This window comes from Populus alba, chromosome 4, assembly GCF_005239225.2.
Source record: "Populus alba chromosome 4, ASM523922v2, whole genome shotgun sequence".
NCBI lineage: Eukaryota > Viridiplantae > Streptophyta > Magnoliopsida > Malpighiales > Salicaceae > Populus > Populus alba.
This window is the reverse complement of record NC_133287.1, coordinates 18,131,645-18,153,704: the sequence shown is the minus strand read 5'-3', so window position 1 is coordinate 18,153,704 and position 22,060 is coordinate 18,131,645. Positions and strand designations below refer to the sequence as shown.

General features: G+C 37.2%; 4 protein-coding genes across 6 annotated transcripts; 2 read left to right on the top strand and 2 right to left on the bottom strand.

Annotated features, from left to right (window-relative positions):
• The first annotated feature begins 5,510 nt into the window (after window positions 1-5,510).
• LOC118040514 (mitogen-activated protein kinase kinase kinase 20) lies at window positions 5,511-6,206 on the top strand. The gene is made up of 2 exons (XM_073408915.1): window positions 5,511-5,997; window positions 6,094-6,206. Exons 1-2 carry the CDS (start codon window positions 5,511-5,513, stop codon window positions 6,204-6,206), a joined length of 600 nt encoding a protein of 199 aa, XP_073265016.1.
• A 3,425-nt stretch (window positions 6,207-9,631) lies between these two features.
• On the bottom strand, window positions 9,632-13,220 carry LOC118040485 (probable amidase At4g34880). Of its 2 annotated transcripts, none has more exons than XM_035047445.2 (5): window positions 12,581-13,220; window positions 12,011-12,225; window positions 11,652-11,900; window positions 10,398-10,593; window positions 9,632-10,314 (listed from the first exon to the last, which is right to left on the bottom strand). In XM_035047445.2, the coding sequence occupies exons 1-5, from the start codon at window positions 13,103-13,105 to the stop codon at window positions 9,940-9,942; spliced, it is 1,560 nt and encodes a 519-aa protein (XP_034903336.1). In that variant the 5' UTR covers window positions 13,106-13,220; the 3' UTR covers window positions 9,632-9,939. The 2 variants fall into 2 exon arrangements, with proteins under 2 accessions (XP_034903336.1, XP_034903337.1); XM_035047446.2 differs by having other exon boundaries at window positions 11,652-11,888.
• A 2,479-nt stretch (window positions 13,221-15,699) lies between these two features.
• On the top strand, window positions 15,700-16,561 carry LOC118040516 (mitogen-activated protein kinase kinase kinase 20-like). Its single transcript, XM_035047481.1, has 2 exons — window positions 15,700-16,138; window positions 16,224-16,561. The coding sequence occupies exons 1-2, from the start codon at window positions 15,700-15,702 to the stop codon at window positions 16,559-16,561; spliced, it is 777 nt and encodes a 258-aa protein (XP_034903372.1).
• Window positions 16,562-18,674: 2,113 nt separating this feature from the next.
• On the bottom strand, window positions 18,675-22,049 carry LOC118040486 (probable amidase At4g34880). 2 transcript variants are annotated; one of them, XM_035047449.2, is made up of 5 exons: window positions 21,433-22,049; window positions 20,872-21,086; window positions 20,503-20,739; window positions 19,428-19,623; window positions 18,675-19,344 (listed from the first exon to the last, which is right to left on the bottom strand). In XM_035047449.2, the coding sequence occupies exons 1-5, from the start codon at window positions 21,955-21,957 to the stop codon at window positions 18,970-18,972; spliced, it is 1,548 nt and encodes a 515-aa protein (XP_034903340.1). In that variant the 5' UTR covers window positions 21,958-22,049; the 3' UTR covers window positions 18,675-18,969. The 2 variants fall into 2 exon arrangements, with proteins under 2 accessions (XP_034903340.1, XP_034903339.1); XM_035047448.2 differs by having other exon boundaries at window positions 20,503-20,751; window positions 21,433-22,045.
• Between the last annotated feature and the right edge of the window lie 11 nt (window positions 22,050-22,060).

Here is a 22,060-nt window from a genome sequence, read left to right as displayed (position 1 = left end):
CGAAGCAATATAAGACTATTGTTGAATGCAAATCTATCTTTCCTGTATTGCATTTATTTCTTTTTACTTAACTGATTTTGGTTGCTGTAAAAATTAGTTCAATTTTATTTTTGAAGAAATTCATGTTATAAACTACAGCTCATTAATTAATCTGATTTATCAAGTGATAGGAAAATTATCTACATCAACCATTCTTAAAGAGGTATCTAAACTAAAAAAGAATCCGGTGCTTTACATAAAATTTTTAGTGTTTTTTGAGAATGTGACAGAAATTATTTTTTAAAATATTTTTAAAAAAATAATTCATTTTTAATTTAAACACATTAAAACAATTAAAAAATACTAAAAAATTAATTTAAAAAAAATTAAATTTTAATAAAAAAATATGTTTAACCTCAATACCAAATCCCGAGAATGTTTTGGAATATATATTCACGTTTTGTTATTTATATCTTTCCTCCAGTTTCTTCAGTGACCTGCTTTTAATATCTTCTTTCGTTTGTTTTTAGCTTGATTATTCTTGAAAGAGTGGAGAAAATATTGTAGAGAAATAGAGAAGAAAAGGGTTTAGCAGAAGAATCTCTCAACCACTTAAGGGTTGGATTTGATGTATTTATATTATAGTGTCATGTAAATCACAAAGACGTTATACATATCAATTTCCTGATTTATAGCCTAAACATTAGCTATTCTACTGCCTTGATTCTAGCTATACAATCTGTCAATATTATCTTGAATCCTATCATCCCCCCGCAAGGTGATGGGGAGGATGCCACATCAACTTGTCATGAAAGTAGCAGAATTGGGACGAAGGTAATCCTTTGGTAAAGATGTCAGCAAGTTGATTGCTGGAGCGAATGAAAGAGACCTGAAGAAAGCCTTTGGAGACAAGTTCACGTACAAAGTGATAAGACAATTCAACATGCTTGGTGCGAGCATGGAAGACAGGATTGTGAGCCAGCTGAGTAGCACCCATGTTATCCGAGAAAAGATTGCAAGGCAGAGGTGCAGGAAAGCCAATGTCACGAAGAAGATAAGAAATCCATAAGAGATCGGCAGAAGCATGAGAGAGTGCCTTGTATACGGACTCAGTACTAGAAAGCGCAGCTGTAATCTGTTTCTTTGCACTCCAAAAGATGAGATTGTGGCCAATAAAGACACAGTGTCCCATTGTGGAGTGACGAGTATCAGGGCATCCTGCCCAATCAGCATCAACAAAACAAGATAAAGTGGAAGGAGAGTTGGCAGAGAAGTTGATGCCAAGACCAGGTGTTCCTTTGAGGTAACGCAAAATACGTTTGACAGCTTGTAGATGAGCATCACGTGGAGAGTGCATGAATTGGCAGACTTGTTGCACAAAATAGGAGATATCTGGTCTTGTGAATGTCAGATATTGAAGAGCCCCAACAAGCCGACGATATTCATGCGGGTTAGGTAACAAAAGACCATCAGACATGGAGAGTTTGCGACCAGAGGTGACAGGAGTGGGCTGAGGTTTGCAGTCAAGCATATTAGCAGAACTAAGTATAGAAAGTAGATACTTAGTTTGTGTGAGCCAAAGGTGACCAGAAGACCGATGAACTTCAAGGCCAAGGAAGTAATGTAGATCACCGAGATCCTTCATATGGAAGCGCCGAGAGAGTTGATTGACAATGTGATTAATGAGGGAATCTGTGGAACCTGTAATAATAATATCGTCAACGTAAACAAGTAGTAACACTGAACCAGCAGATGAATGTAGTGTGAAGAGGGAGTTGTCGGCCTGGCTGGATTGAAAGCCAAGGGAGAGTAGTGCTTGACTGAAACTTTGAAACCATACTCGTGGAGCTTGACGCAGGCCATAGATGGAACGATGTAGTTTGCAAACATAGTCAGGACATGAAGAGTCAATGAATCCAGGTGGTTGTGACATGTAAACCTCTTCGGCTAGAGCACCATGAAGGAAGGCGTTTTTGACATCAAGTTGACAAATACTCCATTGCCGAGAAAGACCAAGAGAGAGAAGGATGCGAACTGTTGTTGCTTTTGCCACTGGACTGAAGGTGTTTGTGAAATCAACGCCTTGTTCTTGGTTGAACCCCTTTGCAACAAGGCGTGCCTTGTGTCGTTCAATGGAACCATCAGCACGTTCTTTGAGTTTATAAACCCAGCGACATCCCACAACATTCATTGAAGGTGAACGGGGTACTAAGGACCATGTCTGGTTATCAATGAGTGCACGGTATTCATCCTTCATGGCAGCAATCCAGTTGGAATCAAGGCTGGCAGCCTTGAAAGAAGCAGGCTCACGGGAAATTGAAGTAGCAAGCAGTGCTATATATTTGTTAGGTAGTGGATAATTACTTACACAAAGAGCACGAGGTTTGCGAATTCCATCTTTGGCACGAGTGATCATGGGGTGATTATTTGAAGTAATTGCAGTTGGTGGAGGAGTGGGAACACAGGCAGTAGATGGAAGTGCAGGCTGATCGGGTGGAGCACAAGGAGTTGATGAGAGAACGGGTGAAAAATCAGCAGTCGAAGTAGTTGGAGTTGCAGAAGATGAGGGTGCCATTTGACATGTGGATGTAGTAGGAGAGTCATTCATTGATGATGAATGACTGAGCAGAGGTTCAAAAACTATAGCCAAAGGAGTCTTGGTTGCAGCAGGAGATGGAGTGGCAGCTGGTTGTGAAGCAACAGACGGCATGACAGACTTCAATTCATAAGGAAATTCGGCTTCATTGAAAACAACATGCCGAGAGATGAAGACACGGCCACTGGTAGAGTCTAAACATCGATAGCCTCTATGGATAGTGCTATATCCAATAAAAACACAGTGACGGGACTTAGGACTTAATTTGTCTTGACCGTAATCACCAAGAAAAGGGTAGCATGAGGAACCAAAAGTCCTGAGCAATGTATAGTCTGGGCGAGTACCAAATAAAGCCTCATAAGGGGATATTCCTGAAAGAACTGGAGTTGGCAGCCTGTTAATGAGGAATATAGCAGTAGAAAAGGCTTCAAGCCAGAGGCTTTTTGGCAGAAATGCCTGATGCAAGATAGACAAGCCAATTTCCCGAATGTGCCGATGTTTTCTTTCGGTTATACCGTTCTGTTGCGAAGTATGAGGACAAGACACCCTTAGAGAAATACCATTAGCATCCAGGAAGGAACGAAACTGTCCTTCAATCAATTCCTTAGCACCATCACATTGGAATAATTTTAAACGCTGATTAAATTGATTTTCACCCATATTTTTGAAATTGGTGAAACAAGCAAGACTATCCGAGCGTTGTTTCAAGGGATAAAGCCAACAAAATCTGCTGTAGTCATCAACAAAAATAATGTAATACCGATAACCAGATGCAGTAATAACAGGAGAGGGTCCCCAAATATCACAATGTACCAATTCCAAAACATGACTAGAAATTCTTCCAGATAAATGAAAGGGTAAATGTTTGCTTTTACCAGCTTGACAAGCATCACAAAACATCATGGAAGAAAGTTTATCCGAAGTACAAATTAAATTATCGGTAACCAACTGTTGCAATATCTTCAAACCCGGATGTCCAAGCCGACGGTGCCATGTTGAACACGGAGCAATTTTAGCAGTGCGAGCAATTGCGCTATGGCATGATAATTTGCGAAAGGCTGCAGACAGTGCATGAGCTGGTATTGGATAAAGATTGTCTTTAACTGGCCCCTTCAAGAGTATCACCCCGGTTGCCAAATCCTTTATAACAAAGCCTCATGGAAAGCAAGCAAAAACACAGTAATTATCTTTGGTGAGTTTGGCAATAGATATAAGATTTTCCTTTAATTGCGGCACCACAAGAATATCCTTTAGAGACAATGATTTTGAACCCAGATTAATTGATGAGTTACCGATATGTGAAATAGAAAGAGAAGCACCATTACCAACATACACACCTGAAGTGCCATTAAAGGGGAGAGGCTGCTGCACCAAATCAGTGTTAGATGTCATATGATTTGTGGCACCGGTATCTCCAAGCCAGTGTGGAGATACACAATCAAGAGTGCCCTCTGTTGGTGTTGTCAAGTCAGAAACATGAACACCAGCAAACTGAGTAGATAAATTATCAGAATTGGTGGAATCAGACCGTGTGTAACGATAATTGCAATTGGAGGCTGAGTGTCCCTCCTGTTTGCATATTTGACAGCGACCACGATAGCGTGATCTGCCAAATTGGGGTCGATTCCCATAATTGTTTCCATTCTGGAAACGATTTCTACCATGTTACCCATTATTATTGAATGATTTATTAGAGAAATCAGCAAAAGAGGGAGAATTTTGAGTGGGGTACTGACCAAGTATGTTAGCAGAGGAATTCCCAAAATTTTGAGACACAGTACCTTGTTTTGGTCGATTAAATCGATGATAGTTTCCATGGTGAGGATTACTGGACTGCTGATAGTGCTGTTGTGTAACAAAAGCATGATGTGAGGGTGAGGACAGTGGTGGAGCTGCACGTCCACGAATACGCTCAAGCTCTTGTTCATGAACAAGAAGTCGCGCACGAAGCTCTGTGAAGGTGATTGGAGTGTGTCTGTTGGCAATACCCTGGGCAAATGGCTGGTATTCCAGTGTGTGAGGGAGACCACGCAGTGTTCTTTTCACCAGTTCATTGTCTGGAACAGGCTGGCTGATGGCAGCAAGTTGATCTGCGATGCCTTTGATTTTGGCAAGGTAGGCTTCAATGGACATATCATTCTTATATGTATCAAGAAGAGTATCATGTAGAATATCAGCACGAGAGAGAGTTTGCTGATGAAAGAGTGTTTCAAATGTGTCCCAAACATCTTTGGCAATGTGTTTACCGAGGACCTCCGTGCAAGCGGTTGAAGACAGTGTATTCTTGATTCCTCCCACAACAAGTTGGTCTATTTTGAACCAACGAGTATAATCAGGATTTGGGGTAACGACGCCCTCATTAATAATTGTTTTTGAAGGTGGCGGATCAGAGCCATCAATATGGCCATAGAGATCGTTGCAGATGAGAAGAGGAGTGATTTGATCTCGCCAGAGCAAATAATTATCAGAATTGAGATGGGTTGAGAAATTGTTTGTTAACGCAGCAAGTGAGATGGGAAGATTGGAAGAAGTGACAGAGACAGAGGACGATGATGACGCTGGAGTGGTCATTTTGTAAGAGGGAGATGTTAATTAATTGGTGAATACGCAGTCTTGCTCTGATACCATGAAAGAGTGGAGAAAATATTGTAGAGAAATAGAGAAGAAAAGGGTTTAGCAAAAGAATCTCTCAACCACTTAAGGGTTGGATTTGATGTATTTATATTATAGTGTCATGTAAATCACAAAGACGTTATACATATCAATTTCCTGATTTATAGCCTAAACATTAGCTATTCTACTGCCTTGATTCTAGCTATACAATCTGTCAATATTATCTTGAATCCTATCAATTCTTAACTATGGAATGGGCCGGATTGAAAAACCTAGGCAAAAGATTTAATTTATGGAAACGTTTATTTAGCAACATCAACAGATGCTCATGCATGATATAGATGGGTTGTTTGCAGTTAAAAGTTCGAAACTAGAAGACTCTTTTAGTCTTCAGAAGGAGAGAAGGATATTAGGAAGATTTCTTGGTTCTAATGAAGTTATAGGATGCTATGGAGATTGTGTGATTGTTGGACGAGGGGTGTTCAAGTACAATCTTTTGTTGGAGTATGCTCCTAAGGGCTCTCTTCTAAATTTGATGAAAGATTATGGAGGTTGGGGTCCGGAGAGCCATGTCAGGAAACACACGCAGATGCTGCTGAAGGGGTTCTCTTGCATTCACTATAATGGTCATGTGCATTGCGATCTTAAACCTGCAAACATCCTGGTTTTTCCTTGTCGAGATCATGGAGTTAGGGGTCATCATCTTAAGATTGCTGATTTTGGGCTGGCTAGAGAGCCTGGAGAGGACGATTCGGATAAGTTGTTGCATATTTTATCAATACCGCGGGACGCCATGCTATGTCTCCCGAGTCTGTGAAATTTGTTGAGATCACATCGGCTTTGGATATATGGTCTCTTGGTTGCATTGTTGTTGAGATGATCACAGGACGGATTTATTGCTTGAGGAACTTTGGATTCGAAAGAGTTATTCAATAAGCTTGTCCGTGGGAATGAATCACCAAAGATTCCTGAAAATATGCCAGAGAAAGGAAAGGATTTCTTGAGGAGGTGCTTTTAGAGAGATCACTGCGAAAGGTGGTCTGCTGATACGCTCCTGACTCATTCTTTCATCCTCGACGAGCTACTGCCGCCAGTGGAAACGAAGACTGGAGAATTGTCGAGCTCCCACATTGATGGTGTAGTTCTGTCTCTGGTCAATTTTGTATTATGTGAACATTAGGTTTCCAGGCAGAAAAGGTGCATGCAGAGCATGCTGATAAACTTGATTCAGTAGCTGTAAGAACATGGTTACCATTTGTTTTGTTATGATTCCTGGTGACAGGGCATAAAAGGACTGCTTGAAAGATCGAAATCAGATATGTTCAATCTTTTTGCTGCAAGTACAGAACTCCTACTGGTTATCGCAGACCTTTGCTTGTTTCCACTGCTCTACATCGTCAACTTACCATTAAGCTAGATTATTGCTGCAGAGAAAGAAGGGAGAGAGCTTCGTGTAGAAATTGCATGTAGACTTGAATAGTCCCAAATCGACCCAATACAACCGACATCCGAAAACAAGATACAGAGGAGCAGAAACAGTCAGGAGCCAAGCAAGAAGTTCGGGCTCTCTGGACAATCCTTGTTTTGCCAAAGAATCTGCCACATTGTTAGCTTTGCGAAGAACGTGAACAAAAGAGACTGTCTCAAAAGCTTTGAGACATACCTAAAGATTGCCAGGAACAAGTTATTAAACTTTCAAGGTCATCTTTCTGGACTGCTCAATCCAATTAGTTACAAGTTTTAGTCTCCAAGCTGTTTCTGGTTCTGAGTGCAGTAGCAAGATTTGATCATGATCATCACAAGTTGAATATTTTTCTGGACAGTATTAGCAATCCTTTCTTAATCTGTTGAAGTACATTGATGGCCAACTATGGCATCACCAGTGGTAACATCAAGCCGATAAGTTTGTGCAATGGCATAGCCACTGCCAATCGGAAAAGGCCGGTTCCGGCAACAATTGGCATCTCACGAGCTGGATTCACGGCCGAATTCTTGCCGAGGAGGCTAATGCAGCTGCCATTATAGATACCGTCAGTGAATGCAAAGTCCATCGCCATGACCAAGGCCACTTCATTCTGCCCAGCTGACCCATAGATCCCCTAGGCTCGGCCTCGAGGCTTTGGTTTTGGATCAGGCCCTTCAGTCAATGGATCATCAGCCATCATAATAGGTCAGCTTCACTTGGTTGAGCAGCTTTAATAGTTGTAGGATTTATGCCACTGACCATGTTCATGGAAGTAGAATTGGAGGTTGGTCACGTTCTCGTTTTCAGCTTCAAATCTTCTAGCCCAACTAAAATATAGGATGGATTTGGACCCAGTAATTTTTACCATTCGCAATGTTTGCAATGATAATGTCGATCTATCGAGGTAAGAAAAGAACCCTTCTCTTTTAATGAAACGGGAAGGAAAAAAAAAACATGGATTCAAAAAATTAATGTAATATCTCTAAAAAAAGTTAGAATCTCAACTCATCTTCTTAACTGTTTATATAAAACTAAAGTAAATGATTTTTTTTTTTGTTGTATTTTTCTTTATTTTTAGTTTTTTCCATCTCAATCTTATCTTTCAATATTTATTTAATTTAAATTTATTTTCATAAATTATTTTGACTTACTTTATATAAGGATATTACAATCTTAAATAAATATTTTATAACTTGGTTTATACTTGATTTTATAAGTGTTTATTTTTATTATCGTATAATTAAATAAAAATATTTTTTAAAAAAATTAAAGTTTTTAAACTAAGTGAATCTATTACCCGGATTGTAAATTTAGTTGTTAAGCTAATCTAATATATTAATTTCTCAATATTTTTTAAAAAATTATTTTAAATTTATTTTAAATCAAATCACGTCTTCATTGATTGTTTGGATTACATTTAAACTCTCTAAGTTGTTTGAGTAACATTAAAAAAATTCTCACATAATTTAATTTTAAATCTAAATTAAACAAGAAATCAAGATAAAAATTTTCAAAACCAACAATTCATTAAACCAAATTTAATAATAATATCAATTAATTTTCAAACAGCTATCCGTGATAAAATCCAGATATGGCAACTAATGAAGGATTTGAAATTACAATAATTTTAACTTTTCATGGTTTCTTTTCGAATTCACTTCCCTAAAACTTTTAACCATTGAATCTATTGGATTCACTAGGGCACGCAATATATATCCTCTCTTTCGATGCCCGAAATTCCCATTCGATTGGAGTTCATTTATCCTCTAACTATCACAAGATTATCAATTAGGCCCTCAAACAAAGGAAATCTCCAATTTGATCCTACATGTGTCAAACCTCACCCGATGAAGTTCCATGAATGGAAAAGAGAAAGAAGGAAAACACCATGATTCTTATATAAAGTGAATCTCTCCAAACGCTGAATCAAAAAACATAGACAAATCAAAGACAATATATAGCTTCCCGAAGTCAATGGTTTCTAACCCTTTCCATATCGAGATTGCTTCAAACTACCAAGCTTTTTATTTTTCAATGTGCTCAATCATTCCTGCGTAATGAATATAACCTTACCTTTTTTTCTATAAATCAAACAAATTTATTAACAAGCTCCAAATAGGCATGCAAAATAACCCAAGGTCAACAATGAATCAAAGTGACATTATTCTCCAGAATAGCATCACCAGTTGTAGCATTGAAAAGGCTGGTTTTGATCTTGGCAAACCCTCAAACGTCCTCAACTCTCCCCCACCTCCAACCACCGCAACCTCCCGACCCCCCTCCGACACCACATTCCTTAAAAACACACCAAACAAACCGCCATCAAAGTTACCGGTTGTAAAAACAAAAGTAATGTACATCACTATAACAAGGGTGTTTGATTTGGAGGTGTAGTGGGCATTTTTGGTGAGATTCATATAAAAAACATGTATTTTTTTAATTTTTATGAGATGTGATTTGTGCTTTAACGAGAAGTCGCCCTAAATACACCAGCTTCTTAGCTTGATGATAAATATATAGAGCCCTTGCGCATTCCCTACAATCTTTGAGTTTCGGCTGAGGTTTGTTGACTGGCAACATCTGTTCCTGCAATTGGACGATATCTAGGAACCGAATATTTGGCTTTCATCTTTGTTTCAATTTAAAGTCAACTGGAACTAATTTTTATTTTCATTTAGGCCTACTTTAGTAATTAGACTCCTTAAATGGAATGGGATTCATTCTTGTCATCATTCCGACATGCTCATTAATTTTTAATTAGATATGATTTAGATTACGATAAAACTTGGACCCTATTGTCTCCTCACCACCAGATTATGAGCAAGCATCATGTTAGGTCACATCGCAATGATTGTGCGAGGATAGCATACATACGCAGTGCTATTTATATACAGAAGCCCACGTAAGACTGCCAAGGACCTCATCCAAAATCCTCAACCCATTTAAGAATCAAGTCTAGAATGTTTTGAAAGCCTCGATGATCCAAGAACGTACCACAAAGTTGATAATTTTTTATTCTAAGATAATATATAGTGGGCGTGATGACCCAATTACACACAGTCATGGAGCAAGCCCCAAAAGACAATGGGCCCATCTGCTAGCCCATCTAGTAATCTCAAAGAGCCATGCCGGGAATGAAACCCAGCCCAACACCAAACCACAGATTCACAAAGCTAAGCAGCTCGTTAACTTGCGAGTGTTTAGAGCTTGAAAATTAAGGTGCTTGCCCAGAACAAGAGTTTTATTATTGAACTGGTAAGTACTTGATTAGGATTTTGCTAAGCTTTCAAGGCTTGAATGCAGGGGGCCTCCTAACCTTGGTAGCTGTCTCAAAGCCATAAGCAATCTCAATTAGTTTTGGCTCCGAACCCTTTGGTCCACCGAAGCTAATGCCAAAGGGCACACCGTCACTGTCATACCCAGCAGGGACACTGATTCCAGGGTATTGTCCAATTGCAAGAACAAATGTTAATACACCACTAAAATCAGGTGCCACCAGTGCATCCAGTTTGTTCTTCTTGATTAATTTCTCGAGGCCATTCTTCGAGAGTTTGCGGAATGTTGACACCAGTTTCTTCAAGGTAGCATCAATGTTTGTTATGTTTCGACTCAGGAACTCGGCTTTCTCGAATCGCTCCTGACCGTATTCCTTGGTCTTTTCCTGCAAGACCACACAAATAAATCAGAATGTGGATTGCACCCGTGTTGGTTCAGTGTGGCGATTATAGACGCGCATGTACTAACCAATCTGGAGAATTTTTTGTTGAAGGCTATCACAGCTGCTAAGGATCGGACTGGAGACGCCACCAACTGTTCTAGATACTCATTTAAGGCTGGCTTGAATTCGAGCAACAGTGCAAGTAATTCTCCGTTCTGCCCGGCTGTGATCGTGTCAACGTCGCTTATTTGCAAATTGTCTACGAGAACCGCACCTTGTCGTCTTAGTTTTGGAAAATATAAAGAATGTCTCGTCAGCTTGCACTAATTTGCCATGATATTATTGAAACTACCACTAGAAAAATCTAGATATCGTTTGATATCATTTTCGTTTTCAGTTTTTATTCTCAAAGTTCTTATTTTTGTTTACAGTTTCCTAAAAACAGAAAACTTGTTTTGTTTTGCAATTTTTTTAATTAACTTTTCTCTTTTAATTTAAAAAATACACTTAATCTCGGATTAATACCCATGTTATCCAATGCAATAAGTACAGACCCGGTCTCGACTTGACCCCTATCATCTGAGGCCGGTCCCTAGCCAACCTTTTCAAACAGTCTGAATTAGATCCCGGCTTAACCCTGGTTATCTAATGCTATTAACTCAACCCTTAGTCGTCTTGGAGTCGGGTCATAAGTCATAACCCAATCTCCAAATGTCATGGATTTAGCCACCGTTTAGTATTGTGTTATAAATAGGAGTTAAGCAAATTTTTAATTTTTTTTATTTAAAATTATTTTTTTATATTTTCATATTATTTTGATGTACTAATATTAAAAATAATTTTTTTAAAATAAAAAACATATTTTTCTAATTTTTTTTTCAAATTTCTTTTTTAAATAATAATTACCATATTTTTTTAATTATAAAGTATTGCACATGGTCTTTTCGTGTAAACCACTCAAGCCCTGTATTGTAGATTAATAGTGTGAAAACAACTTTTGAGACCCAAATTTTTTCTGTAATTTTTTTAAAATAATTTTTTTTTTAATATATTTTTAAATATATTTTTTTAAAAAAATAATAATTACCATATTTTTTTTAATTATAAAGTATTGCACATGGTCTTTTCGTGTAAACCACTCAAGCCCTGTATTGTAGATTAATAGTGTGAAAACAACTTTTGAGAACCAAATTTTTTTAGTTTTTGAAAACTTGTTGTCATTTTTTATTTTTTGAAAACAAAAAATAAAAACGAGCAAGTTTTTATATTTTATTTTCAATTTTTTATAAACAGAAACAAAAAACGAAAATGACACCAGATAAACATTTAGTTTTTGTTACCTTAGTGTTTGAAAATGGTGCTCAAAAGTTTGATGCCGACGGGATCCTTTATCGTTGCCGGCCGAATTGTAAAATGGAGTCCTCAATATCCCCAATCTCTTCCCCTTAAGCCCAAGAGGGTTAAGAAATTGTCTGTAGCCACCGTTCGGAATATATTTTGCTGCTTCTCTGGTTGCAGCATCATTTGAATCAAAGCCTACAATGGCATCAAGAACATACACAGCGTCCGATACTGTCCTGCACATTGGCCTGCTCCATCCAACATTTAACAACCATAAGTCTTACAGCAAATACTGATTCACATTATCTCCATTGCTGATGCTAGTAAAATTATCACAATTGGCTAAGAATTCACCTACCCCACAGTGTCCTGTCTAGGGGTGATGGGGATAACCCCAGCTCTACTAGTGAGACCAACAGTGGGTTTGATGCCCACAACTGAGTTGTAACTCGATGGACATAGGATGGAGCCATCAGTCTCGGTCCCAAGTGACACGGCTGCCAAGTTCGCTGCCACTGATATTCCTGACCCGCTGCTTGACCCACAAGGAGACGCGGACAAAACATATGGATTCTGCAAATAAAGGCCACACACATCAATTATCATCTCATGTCGTCAGTGCAATTGACAAGTCATTCGAAGACAATCGTCACAGAACATGTAGCATTGGAATGCCAATCCTGCTTCCTGCTTGTTTGTTCTTAGCAACAGCTAGAAAACCTTTTGAATTTTACAAAATGATTGATTATAATCACAATCAAACCCCAGAATTATCTGTTAGTTTCAGACATAACTCCAAAAGTCCATGAGATGACGGTAATGTTTAGCATAGCAGAGTCATGACATGCAGTTAGAAGCCTGGATAAGTGATGAATCATTTCAAGAAAGGCTTGAACAACTGACTTGTGCGAGTAATTAAGCAACTCACCTTTCCTTGGCCGCTTCTCCCACAAAAACCTGCGGGTGCGTCATTTGTCCTGAAATTAGCCCACTCACTCAAGCTAGACTTCCCTAATATGATAGCTCCAGCTTTCCTCAACTTCATTACAACACCTGCATCCCGAGGGACAACTGATCCAAGCAGTGCATAAGAACCAGCTGTAGTGTTCAGTTTGTCTTTGGTTGCAATATTGTCCTTGAGCAGGATGGGAATCCCGTGCAAACCACCAGTTGACCCTGGGGTGTTGACCTTGCGCTCTCGGTCAGCCTTATCGGCTAGAAAGAGTGCATCAGGGTTCACCTCTATGACCCCTCTAAGAAGCGGATTGAGTCTGCGGATCCGTTTGAGGTAGAACTCAACGAGTTGTCTGGAGGTTAGTTGGTTTTGCTTAAAAGCTAGTTGAAGATCATCTATAGTTGCTTCTTCAATTGAGAAGGCACTGCTTGTCTTGGTGAAGAACCCAGATAATAATAAAGAGGCAAGAATTAAAAACAGTAGAGAATTGTTGGCCATAGCTTATAAGATGAGAAGAGCTCAGCTGAGTTGCCCAGCTGAGTTTTCAAGTCTGAAGTAGGCTGCGGGTGAGATAGGAGATGGTGCTGCCTTAAGTAGACAAATACTGCAGGCTGAAGCAGCAATACAGGACGTTTCTATATATTTATATTAATTTATGGTTACTGATAGAATTAATTAATTAATTAATTATTAATTATAAACTAAAAGATAAGGTTTACGGTACCTCTCCTCTCCTCGCATATTATTGTTAATTAAACATTACTTCAATTTTTTTAAAAAAAATTCAATGATTTTTTTTATATTTTATTTTTTAATATTTAAATTTTTTTATTAATTTATTATATTCTCATTATACAAATTATGAATTTAACAGGATAACTTTGTTGATTTATTTTTTTAATTTTATTTTTTTAATATTGGATTGATTGATAATTAGACTTCATAATTTATTTTGTTTGTTTTCTATTATGTTATTTGAACCTCATGACTTGATAATAATACTTAAAGAGTTAATCCGAGTATACTCAAATTATTTTTTATATCTTATTTTTAATTAATTTTTTTTTCAATTTTATTATAATCGGTTGGGAATTGAGTTTTATTATTTTATTTTTATTTGTTTTTTTATAGGGATTTCTTGGTCTCATGACCAAGTAAATGTTTTTTTAATTGATTTTTTTTAATTTCATCTTTAATATTGGTTCGATCGAAAATTAGACTTTATAATTTATTTGATTTGCTTTCTATGTGATTATTAAAGTCTCATAACTCGGGTCATAAATTTAACATGTTAACTTATATGGACCCAATTCAATTAATTATGTTGTTATTTTAATATTAAAAGAATGTTATTTTAATTTTTTTAGTCAAATTATATTTTTTTATGAATTATGTTAAAAGTTAACCTGCAAATTTAATGAAGATCAAATCAATTCTTATACAATTTTTTTTTTTAATATTAACAATATTTAAATCTTTTTATATTTAAAAAAATAACTCGATCTTAAGTCAATAATATAGTACTTGACTAAATATTAATTTATAGCCACAGATTAGGATGGTCAATTCATATTAATTTAATATTAAGCTTCCTCGGCACAAGAGTGTGAACATAACTTTTTGTTGCATTGCAATGATTGTCTCCGACAGTGCTATTGCTTTTTGGATATTGGATTTCCAAAAGAAGTGCACCAATCAAGGAGGAAAAATCAAACGCTGTGTGTTGTGTGCATGGTTTTAGACCCGGACGGTAGATGACTCGGTTTAATATTATTTTTATAAATATTTTTGTTTAATTTAGTTTGTTAATGTTAATTTTTTTTTATTTAGTTATCAAACTTTCATGATACAGATTCTGAATTTAATAAGTTAACATGGTTTGATAAGTTAACCTAGATTTTTTTTTCTTTTTAATTAATTAATTTTTTTAGTTCAGTTTGCGAATGTTCACTTTTTTTTTTATTTAGTTACCAGACATTCATGACACGAATCCCGGGTTTAACAGGTTAACTTGGTTTGACGAGTTAACCTGAAATTTTTTTGTCTTTTTTAATTATTTTTTTCGTTTAGTTTAGTTTGTTAATGTTAAATTTCTTTCTATTTAGTTTTTTTAGAGGTTTTTTTTAATTAATTTAGTTTATTAATATTATTTTTTTTCTAAGTAGTTCTCGGCTGATGCCTTTAGTTTTTTTGGTTTTTTTGTTGTTTTTATGCTTTTGACTGTGGACTGCACAGTATAGTCCACAGTGAAAAGGCTAATGCCTTTTATTTTTTAAAAAAAATTAATTTTTTTATTTAATTAAAATTGTTAATGTTAAATTTTTTCTATTTAGTTATCAAACTTTCATTACACAGATTTCAGGTTTGACAGGTTAACCTGGTTTGACAAGTTAACCTCGTTAATTCTAGGTTAACCCATTAATTTGTCTTTTTCTTTTTTAATTATCAAACTTTTATTATGCGAATTCAAGGTATGACGGGTTAACCTGGTTTGAAGGGTTAACCCAATTAATTCATTTTTTTCTTTTTTTTTCATTAGTTTTTTTCTTCCTGTTGGTTTTTTTTTTAACTAATATATTTAATTATCACACTTTTATGACACGACATTGCAACTATTTACAAAAAAACCTAACACTTTTAGATTTTAGCTATTTTTGAAATACAAAAAATAATTGACCCGCAACATTGCGCGAGGCATGTAGCTAGTATCTAAACTAAAAAGGGATCCGATACAAAGTGTTTTTGAGAATGTGAGATTGTTTTTTAAAGTATTTTTTGTTTGAAAATATATTAAAATAATATTTTTAAAAATAATTTAATTTTAATATAAACACATTAAAACAATTTAAAATAAAAAATTTAAATTTTAATAAAAAAAAATGTTTAACCTCAATACCAAATCCCGAGAATGTTTTGGAGTATAATTTCACGTTTTGTTATTTAGAACTTTCCTTCACTTTCTTCAGTGACCTGCTTTTAATCTCTTCTTTCGTTTGTTTTTAGCTTTTGATTATTCTTAACTATGGAATGGGCCGGATTGAAAAACATAGGCAAAGGATTTTATGGAACAGTTTATTTAGCAACATCAACAGATGCTCATGCATGATATAGATGGGTTGTTTGCAGTGAAAAGTTCGAAACTTGAAGACTCTTTCAGTCTTCAGAAGGAGAGAAGGTTATTAGGAAGATTTCTTGGTTCTAATGAAGTTATAGGATGCTATGGAGATTGTGTGAGTGTTGAACGAGGGGTGTTCAATTACAATCTTTTGTTGGAGTATGCTCCTAAGGGCTCTCTTCTAAATTTGATGAAAGATCATGGAGGTAGGGGTCCGGAGAGCCATGTCAGGAAAAAGGGCTCTCTTCTAAATTTGATGAAAGATTATGGAGGTAGGGGTCCGGAGAGCCTGGAGACGACGATTCGGATAAGTTGTTGCATATGTATCAATACCGCGGGACGCCATGCTATATGTCTCCTGAGTCAGTCTCTGAAATTTGGTGAGATCACATCGGCTTTGGATATATGGTCTCTTGGTTGCATTGTTGTTGAGATGATCACAGGAAGGATTGCTTGAGGAACTTTGGATTCGAAAGAATTATTCAATAAGCTTGTCCGTAGGAATGAATCACCAAAGATTCCGGAAAATATGCATGGAAATGAAGGATTTCTTGAGGAGGTGCTTTGAGAGAGATCACTGTGAGAGGTGGTCTGCTGATACGCTCCTGACTCATTCCTCCATCCTCGACGAGCTACTGCCGCCAGTGGAAACGAAGACTGGAGAATTGTCGAGCTCCCTCTTGCTGCAAGTACAGAACTCCTTTTACCCTTTGCTTGTTTCCACTGCTCTACATCGTCAACTTACCATTAAGCTACCAATACAACCGACAACCGACATCCTGGACAATCCTTGTTTTGCCAAAGAATCTGCCACATTGTTAGCTTTGCGAAGAACTTGAGCAAAAGAGACTGTCTCAAAGCTTTGAGACATGCCTAAAGATGGTCAGGAACAATTTATTAAACTTTCAAGGTCATCTTTCTGGACTACTCAATCCAATTAGTTACAAGTTTTAGTCTCTAAGGTGTTTCTGGTTCTGAGTGCAGTAGCCAGATTTGATCACGATCATCACAAGTTGAATATTTTTCTGGACAGTATTAGTAATCCTTTCTTAATCTGTTAAAGTATATTGATGGTCATGCTTTTGTTTAAATCACATGACGAGGCAGCATTAACTTACTTCCACTGCTCTAAACACTACCATTACTAAATAAGAACAGCAGCAACGCCGATCAAAAGCTTGCCATACACTTTTCTGACTTTGATTCCTTCCTCAAATACTGTGGAAAGAGGAAAGGAAGGAAGGAAAAGTGGTTGGATCTCATGAATATTAAGAATCACTAATCTTAACAAGTTAATTAGGGAGAAAAACTCCAAGAATGAACCAAGTTGTAATCGTCTGATTACTATACTAATTGTAATCAACATGCACGGTGCTGCTGCATCAAATGTCATAGCCTGAAAGTAGGTAAACAACTCATGACTAACCACGCCCTTCAGTCAATGGATCATCAGCCATCATAATAGGTCAGCTTCACTTGGTTGAGCAACTTTAATAGCTGTAGGATTTATGCCACTGACCATGTTCATGGAAGTAGAATTGGAGGTTGGTCACGTTCTCGTTTTCAGCTTCAAATCTTCAAGCCCAGCTAAAATATAGGATGGATTAGGACCCAGTAATTTTTAATGTTTCCAGTGATAGTGTCAATCAATCGAGGTACGAAAAGAACCCTTCTCTTTTAATGAAATGGGAAGGGAAAAAAAAACATTGATTCAAAAATTTCATGTAATATATCTAAAAAAGTTAGAATATCAACTCATCTTTTTCACTGTTTATATAAAACTAAAGTAAATAATTTTTTTTATATCAACCCAATATTGAAGTTCCAGCGTCAAAATGTATGGAAAAAAAGAAGAAGAAAAACACAAGATTCTTATATAAAGTGAATCTCTCCAAACGCTGAATCAAAAAACATAGACAAATCAAAGACAACATATAGCTTCCCGAAGTCAATGGTTTCTTACCCTTTCCATATCGAGATTGCTTCAAACTACCAAGCTTTTTATGTTTCAATGTGCTCAATCATTCGTATTAATGAATATAACCTTACCTTCTTTTCTATAAATCAAACAAATTTATTAACAAGCTCCAAATAGGCATGCAAAATAACCCAAGGTCAACAATGAATCAAAGTGACATTATACTCAAGAATAGCATCACCAGTTGTAGCATTGAAAAGGCTGGTTTTGATCTTGGCAAACCCTCAAACGTCCTCAACTCCCCCCCACCTCCAACCACCGCAACCTCCCGACCCCCCTCCGACACCACATTCCTTAAAAACACACCAAACAAACCGCCATCAAAGTCACCGGTTGTCAAAGCAAAATCAATGTACATCACTATAGCAAGGGTGTTTGATTTGGAGGTGTAGTAGGTTTTTTTTGGTGAGATTCATATAAAAAACATGTATATATATATATATATATGATTTTGTAGCAGCTTCTTAGCGTGATGATCATTATATAGAGCTCTTGTGCATTCCCTACAATCTTTGAGTTTCGGCTGAGGTTTGTTGACTGGCAACATCATTTCCTGCAATTGGACAATATCTAGGAACCGAATATTTGGCTTTCATCTCTGTTTCAATTTAAAGTCAACTGGAACTAATTTTTATTTTCATTTAGGCCAGTTTTAATAATTATACTCCTTAAATGGAATGGGATTCATTCCTGTCATCATTCCACATATAACATATATTGACATGTTAATTAATTTTTAATTAGATATGATTTAGATTACGATAAAACTTGGACCCTATTGTCTCCTCACCACCAGATTATGAGCAAGCATCATGTTAGGTCACATCGCAATGATTGTGCGAGGATAGCATACATACGCAGTGCTATTTATATACAGAAGCCCACGTAAGACTGCCAAGGACCTCATCCAAAATCCTCAACCCATTTAAGAATCAAGTCTAGAATGTTTTGAAGGCCTCGATGATCCAAGAACGTACCACAAAGTTCATAATTTTTTATTCTAAGATAATATATAGTGGGCGTGATGACCCAATTACACACAGTCATGGAGCAAGCCCCAAAAGACAATGGGCCCATCTGCTAGCCCATCTAGTAATCTCAAAGAGCCATGCCGGGAATGAAACCCAGCCCAACACCAAACCTCAGATTCACAAAGCTAAGCAGCACGTTAACTTGCGAGTGTTTAGAGCTTGAAAATTAAGGTGCTTGCCCAGAACAAGAGTTTTATTATTGAACTGGTAAGTACTTGATTAGGATTTTGCTAAGCTTTCAAGGCTTGAATGCAGGGGGCCTCCTAACCTTGGTAGCTGTCTCAAAGCCATAAGCAATCTCAATTAGTTTTGGCTCCGAACCCTTTGGTCCACCGAAGCTAATGCCAAAGGGCACACCGTCACTGTCATACCCAGCAGGGACACTGATTCCAGGGTATTGTCCAATTGCAAGAACAAATGTTAATACACCACTAAAATCAGGTGCCACCAGTGCATCCAGTTTGTTCTTCTTGATTAATTTCTCGAGGCCATTCTTCGAGAGTTTGCTGAATGTTGACACCAGTTTCTTCAATGTTGCATCAATGTTTGTAATGTTTCGACTCAAGAACTCGGCTTTCTCGAAGAGCTCTTGACCGTATTCCTTGGTCTTTTCCTGCAAGACCAATCAAATAAATCAAAATGTGGATTGCACCCGTGGTGGTTCAGTACGGCGATTATAGACGCGCATGTACTAACCAATCTGGAGAATTTTTTGTTGAAGGCTATCACAGCTGCTAAGGATCGGACTGGAGACGCCACCAACTGTTCTAGATACTCATTCAAGGCTGGCTTGAATTCGAGCAACATTGCAAGTAATTCTCCGTTCTTCCCGGCTGTGAACGTGTCAACGTCGCTTATTTGCAAATTGTCTACGAGAACCGCACCTTGTCGTCTTAGTTTTGGAAAATATAAAGAATGTCTAGTCAGCTTGCACTAATTTGCCATGATATTATTGAAACTACCACTAGAAAAATCTAGAGATCGTTTGATATCATTTTCGTTTTCAGTTTTTATTCTCAAAGTTCTTATTTTTGTTTACAGTTTCCTAAAAACAGAAAACTTGTTTTGTTTTGCAATTTTTTTAATTAACTTTTCTGTTTTAATTTAAAAAATACACTTAATCTCGGAATTAATACCCATGTTATCCAATGCAATAAGTCCAGACCCGGTCTCGACTTGACCCCTATCATCTGAGGCCGGTCCCTAGCCAACCTTTTCAAACAGTCTGAATTAGATCCCGGCTTAACCCTGGTTATCCAATGCTATCAACTCAACCCTTAGTCGTCTTGGAGTCGGGTCATAAATCATAACCCAATCTCCAAATGTCATGGATTTAGCCACCGTTTAGTATTGTGTTATAAATAGGAGTTAAGCAAATTTTTAATTTTTTTTATTTAAAATTATTTTTTTATATTTTCATATTATTTTAATGTACTAATATTAAAAATAATTTTTTTAAAATAAAAAAAATATTTTTTTAATTTTTTTTTTCAAATATTTTTTTTTAAATAATAATTACCATATTTTTTTAATTATAAAGTATTGCACATGGTCTTTTCGTGTAAACCACTCAAGCCCTGTATTGTAGATTAATAGTGTGAAAACAACTTTTGAGTACCAAATTTTTTTAGTTTTTGAAAACTTGTTGTCATTTTTTATTTTTTGAAAACAAAAAATAAAAACGAGCAAGTTTTTATATTTTATTTTCAATTTTTTATAAACAGAAACAAAAAACGAAAATGACACCAGATAAACATTTAGTTTTTGTTACCTTAGTGTTTGAAAATGGTGCTCAAAAGTTTGATGCCGACGGGATCCTTTATCGTTGCCGGCCGAATTGTAAAATGGAGTCCTCAATATCCCCAATCTCTTCCCCTTAAGCCCAAGAGGGTTAAGAAATTGTCTGTAGCCACCGTTCGGAATATATTTTGCTGCTTCTCTGGTTGCAGCATCATTTGAATCAAAGCCTACAATGGCATCAAGAACATACACAGCGTCCGATACTGTCCTGCACATTGGCCTGCTCCATCCAACACGTAACAACCAGAAACCAGCATAAGTCTTACAGCAAATACTGATTCACATTATCTCCATTGCTGATGCTAGTAAAATTATCACAATTGGCTAAGAATTCACCTACCCCACAGTGTCCTGTCTAGGGGTGATGGGGATAACCCCAGCTCTACTAGTGAGACCAACAGTGGGTTTGATGCCCACAACTGAGTTGTAACTCGATGGACATAGGATGGAGCCATCAGTCTCGGTCCCAAGTGACACGGCTGCCAAGTTCGCTGCCACTGATATTCCTGACCCGCTGCTTGACCCACAAGGAGACGCGGACAAAACATATGGATTCTGCAAATAAAGGCCACACACATCAATTATCGTCAGTGCAATTGACAAGTCATTCGGAAGACAATCGTCACAGAACATGTAGCATTGCAATGCCAATCCTGCTTCCTGCTTGTTTGTTCTTAGCAACAGCTAGAAAACCTTTTGAATTTTACAAAATGATTGATTATAATCACAATCAAACCCCAGAATTATCTGTTAGTTTCAGACATAACTCCAAAAGTCCATGAGATGACGGTAATGTTTAACATAGCAGAGTCATGACATGCAGTTAGAAGCCTGGATAAGTGATGAATCATTTCAAGAAAGGCTTGAACAACTGACTTGTGCGAGTAATTAAGCAACTCACCTTTCCTTGGCCGCTTCTCCCACAAAAACCTGCGGGTGCGTCATTTGTCCTGAAATTAGCCCACTCACTCAAGCTAGACTTCCCTAAAATGATAGCTCCAGCTTTCCTCAACTTCATTACAACACCTGCATCCCGAGGGACAACTGATCCAAGCAGTGCATAAGAACCAGCTGTAGTGTTCAGTTTGTCTTTGGTTGCAATATTGTCCTTGAGCAGGATGGGAATCCCGTGCAAACCACCAGTTGACCCTGGGGTGTTGACCCTGCGCTCTCGGTCAGCCTTATCGGCTAGAAAGAGTGCATCAGGGTTCACCTCTATGACCCCTCTAAGAAGCGGATTGAGTCTGCGGATCCGTTTGAGGTAGAACTCAACGAGTTGTCTGGAGGTTAGTTGGTTGTGCTTAAAAGCTAGTTGAAGATCATCTATAGTTGCTTCTTCAATTGAGAAGGCACTGCTTGTCTTGGTGAAGAACCCAGATAATAATAAAGAGGCAAGAATTAAAAACAGTAGAGAATTGTTGGCCATAGCTTATAAGATGAGAAGAGCTCAACTGAGAGTTGCCCAGCTGAGTTTTCAAGTCTGAAGTAGGCTGCGGGTGAGACAGGAGATGGTGCTGCCAAAAGCAGAC

Excerpts from the sequence above, each read along its gene's own strand:
- LOC118040514 (XM_073408915.1), top strand. The coding sequence starts at position 5,511 with ATGCTCATGCATGATATAGATGGGTTGTTTGCAGTTAAAAGTTCGAAA. Across the intron at positions 5,998-6,093 it reads CGCCATGCTATGTCTCCCGA|GAACTTTGGATTCGAAAGAG; the intron begins GTCTGTGAAATT and ends TTATTGCTTGAG.
- LOC118040485 (XM_035047445.2), bottom strand. The coding sequence starts at position 13,105 with ATGGCCAACAATTCTCTACTGTTTTTAATTCTTGCCTCTTTATTATTA. Across the intron at positions 10,594-11,651 it reads CACCATTTTCAAACACTAAG|ACGACAAGGTGCGGTTCTCG; the intron begins GTAACAAAAACT and ends TCCAAAACTAAG. Across the intron at positions 10,315-10,397 it reads ACAAAAAATTCTCCAGATTG|GAAAAGACCAAGGAATACGG; the intron begins GTTAGTACATGC and ends GTGGTCTTGCAG.
- LOC118040516 (XM_035047481.1), top strand. The coding sequence starts at position 15,700 with ATGCTCATGCATGATATAGATGGGTTGTTTGCAGTGAAAAGTTCGAAA. Across the intron at positions 16,139-16,223 it reads TTTGGATATATGGTCTCTTG|GAATGAATCACCAAAGATTC; the intron begins GTTGCATTGTTG and ends GCTTGTCCGTAG.
- LOC118040486 (XM_035047448.2), bottom strand. The coding sequence starts at position 21,957 with ATGGCCAACAATTCTCTACTGTTTTTAATTCTTGCCTCTTTATTATTA. Across the intron at positions 21,087-21,432 it reads GGAGAAGCGGCCAAGGAAAG|AATCCATATGTTTTGTCCGC; the intron begins GTGAGTTGCTTA and ends CTTTATTTGCAG. Across the intron at positions 19,345-19,427 it reads ACAAAAAATTCTCCAGATTG|GAAAAGACCAAGGAATACGG; the intron begins GTTAGTACATGC and ends TTGGTCTTGCAG.